The sequence below is a fragment of the Sinocyclocheilus grahami genome, unplaced genomic scaffold, assembly GCF_001515645.1.
Source record: "Sinocyclocheilus grahami isolate Dianchi unplaced genomic scaffold, SAMN03320097.WGS_v1.1 scaffold1213.1, whole genome shotgun sequence".
Classification (NCBI taxonomy): Eukaryota; Metazoa; Chordata; class Actinopteri; order Cypriniformes; family Cyprinidae; genus Sinocyclocheilus; species Sinocyclocheilus grahami.
In genome coordinates this window covers 62,466-66,487 of record NW_015506392.1, presented here as the reverse complement: position 1 = coordinate 66,487, position 4,022 = coordinate 62,466, and the positions used below count along the sequence as shown (strand labels likewise).

Below are 4,022 nucleotides of genomic sequence, written 5' to 3'. Positions count from 1 at the left end.
GGCATTTGGACACAATTGCATCGCAACCGACCGATCTCATCATGCACCTCCGGGAAGAAAGGTCTGGTCCGCAACACCGAGATGGTCATACCCCCGCAATGGGAGCATGAGTCATCCACGAAAGCCACCTCAGTGTGCTTCATGTCCAGACACGAGAAGCAGCAATCGTGACCATCACCCAGCGCCAGGTAACGACCGCACCCAGAAACACACGGATGCTACGACATCTTTAAATAGACGCGTCTTTAAAAATGTTCCACCCGTGAAGCTCTTTTAGATGGAATTTGCTCTTTTAGTGTGCTGAAGCGCACAGGGGAGATGGCCGTCTGCAACACACACAGGGGTAGTGCAGCCTGTTGTGTGCAACCCACTTGACTCGGGAAAACCACCGCCGCTGAAGCGCCGTCCACCAGCACGAGAGCCCACGAAGAGCGTGCTTGACACAATACACAATTTTACAGCCTAGGGTGAAGTCATTATGTACATTAACAACGATTTGGGACAAATATGTAATTTAATGTAAAACTGTGTGAATGGCGCTCTGTGGTGCGGCAGGATTTCTGTGGCTGAATCAACATATCAGTATCTTTCTCACGTCACAGCTTTAAATCTGCAACTTTGCTGGATAACAAATGCATTAAAGTGTCCAGCTGGATATAAACTAACGCAAATAGATGTTTAACAATCATGACATTAAGCATTTGCATCAGACTTGCGTGTGTTTTGTGTTTTGACATTGTTTTAACGGCTTGAGGTGCTGCTAATGTTCGCGTCCTCTCAGCCTTGAGAGAAAACGTACTGCTGTTCTTTCTCCACTAATGCAGCATACAGTCAACAAATTAATTACTTAGCAATGATATGATAACATGCACTACAGTATAATGTGTACAAACCGTTTCCTTGTCTGTTTTAAATCCGCACATCTGAAGTGTCCGCTCTGTGCAGCGCGCAGTGTCACGTGTCAAAACAAACAGCACATGCTGTCAGTGATTTCCACCTCTAGAGGCCGCTCTCGCGCTCGGACTGTATAATGACAGCGGAGCTTCTCAGCTGCTCCAGCAACGGACGCAACCTGGAAAAACTATCGGCATGGATTTTTGCAGATAGCCAATAGTTCCAGCAATCAACTAATCGGCAAATCCGATACATCGGTCGACTTCTAATGTTTAATGCACTTCATGTTGTTAATAACAACGAATGGAATATTTTTTCTTTCTCTCTGTAATTTTATATCAATATGGTACAAAATTATCATATTTAAATCAATGTGATAAACGAGTTAGGTCAAAAGTAATCCAAAAGTAGCCTGATTATATTACATAAAATGTGTAATGCAATAGATTACGTTACTAACTACAATTTTTGTCATGTAATTTGGAATCAGTTACGGATTACAATTTGTAAGTAATCTACCCAACTCTGTCTGTCTGTCTGAATCGTTGAGCGCTGTGTGTTTTTGTCGTTACAGTGATTTGGCTCCGCGTGATATTTCCGGTACCTCTGATCCGTTCACCAGAATCATCTACAACAACCTCAGCGCTGAGACATCGGTGAGATCATCTGTCTTCACCATACAGTTACCAGGGTTTCTCAAGCTACAAAACAGACAAAAACATAATTAAAGCACCATGATGTGGTTCATACAACTTGTGCATTACATTCAAAGCCTTTTGACGTCATGTGATCTCTTTATATGAGGAACAGACCCAAATCTATGTCACTATTCAACGAAAAGCTTTTCCTCCACTGAAGCTCATGTTTTTTACATGTTCAAAACATTCACAATACATGCCAGAACCGTTTGTGTGCAGTTTTTAGTTCCCTCCTTCTCCTTATATTGGAGACCCATAATTTGGAGGGGAAAAAAATCCAAAATCTTGTGATTTTTCGGATAAAAATGTGCTCAATGCTCCTTGTTTGCTGTGCTTGTAGGGCTGCTTTTGTCATTATATATCAATATGACTATAAAATAATAATAATAATAATAATCGTCATCACAATAATCATAACAATAAACATAATCATGATCATTATTTTATTATGATTATTATTACAAAATAAAATATAATAAATATTGTAATATTTCACTGAAAAATAAAAAATTAGCATTTAAGAAAAATGTAATAATAATAATAATAATTTAATTTTACAGTACAACTGTAAAATTACAATACTAATATTTATTACTTAATATCTTTTGTTGTGCTTGTTTATTGGGCTGCACAATTTGGCCCAACAAGTGTGTGATTATATATCAATATGACAAAAATCATAATAATAAAAATCATATTAATATTGTAATTTTACATTTGTACTGTAAAGTTATTATTATTATATTTTTCTTGAATACTCAATTTGTTTTACAGTGAAATATTACAATAGCAATAGTCAAAGCTTAAAGTTCTCCGGCACCGTGCCGGATGTCCGGCGTGTGGTGTTTGGCTGCGGGAGAAAAAAAGATAGTCGTCCTACATTTAAAAACACTTGTTGATATCACGTTCACGTTCATGAGTTCGCCTACCAATGTATGAGAGGAACACAGCTTTCACTCTCAACCAAACTAACATTACTAGCCAATCAGAAGTTTTTGCTCCTATAAACACGAGACGTGCATAATACTATCCAATTGCAGAGCTGATGAATGGAAAAGAAGCCTGGGTCTGGAGCGCGACACGTTGAAAAAGCTGCGAGGCGCAATGGTCAAAGATTTCCATCTAGCCTCATATTTACATAGAAAAGCTATTAAAAAAGCAGTGGAGCTTTGTAAACAGCTCAGAGTAATCATGTCATCTCTATAAGAACGATATGATTGCCAGAACAAATTTAACGGGATTTTTTAAAAGTTCACACTGTTCACACATGATCTCTTAATGGTAATTTACCAGTAAAGACTGTATGTGTGAAAGGGGCTAAACTCTTCCTCTGCATATGCAGTGAGTGTTGCTTAACATTCATCTGGGAAAACTCACTTGATTTGTAACGTAAATCATTTAAACCTATGCCAACACAGGAGAATACATCAGCATATTTCTAAATGTATTGTACATCGCGATTTCAAAATTAAAGTTTCCGATTTTGCATGTGGCCAAATATTAAAATTAAATGGATTTAAATGTCGTTGAAATACATGAAACATCACCAGGCCATTGGCGCCCACTGCAGGTATTTGTTATAATATATACATATTACATTATGTATTCAACAACGTTGTTCAATAAAACCATGTACTTGTTTTTGATACTTTATTTGAGGCCAATTATTATTGCCTCATCGTTACTTTATATATAAATATAGTCATATTAAAGCCTGTTTTTCCACTTAGTTCTATTTGTATTACTAAAAAATATCAGATTACTCACTTGTCAAAATAATCAGATTACTTGATTAGCAAAATAATTATTAGTTAAGCATAGGGATATGCCGGTATCAAATTTTCATGTTGCGATTAATTGCTAATGCTTTTATCACGGTATACGGTATTATCACGATATTGAAATTTTGTTTAAAAAAAGTGCTGTCATAATACAGTATAGCAGGTTTAATAACTGTTTTCATATAACAAAAATAACTGAACATTTGAATGCAATAAAGCAATACAGAAAAATGTATAAAGTTAAAAGTTTTACACAGATTAAAGTGCAAAAGAACTATAAAGACCGATAGGTATCACTTTACAATAAGACCTCATTAGTTAAGCTTAGTTAATGCATTAACATTCACAATCAGCAATAGCTACAGTTGCTACAGAAGTTATTCATCTTTGTTTAAAAAATACAAGTCTTAGTTCATGTTAGCTCATTAAATAACACAGCTGCAACTTTCGATTTTAACAACGTGTTATTAAATATTGGAATACCTACGATTAATGAATGTTGAGTAATGAATTTTTCATTGGCAGTTTATGTTAACTAATGAATTAACTAATGTTAACTAATGAAGCCCTAATGTAAAGTGTGACCGAACAATAAATAATCAAAACACTCATCTAGGGCATGTTGTAGTCCAGATTAAAATGTAAAAAA

General features: G+C 35.9%; 1 protein-coding gene across 1 annotated transcript in view; it reads left to right on the top strand.

Annotated features, from left to right (window-relative positions):
* The window catches only part of LOC107568095 (rasGAP-activating-like protein 1), a 40,878-nt gene that overhangs the window by 16,617 nt on the left and 20,239 nt on the right, over window positions 1-4,022 (top strand). Inside the window, exon 6 of the mRNA XM_016253934.1 lies at window positions 1,469-1,550. Within this exon, the coding sequence (XP_016109420.1) occupies window positions 1,469-1,550 (82 nt within the window). The remainder of the gene's footprint in view (window positions 1-1,468; window positions 1,551-4,022) is intronic.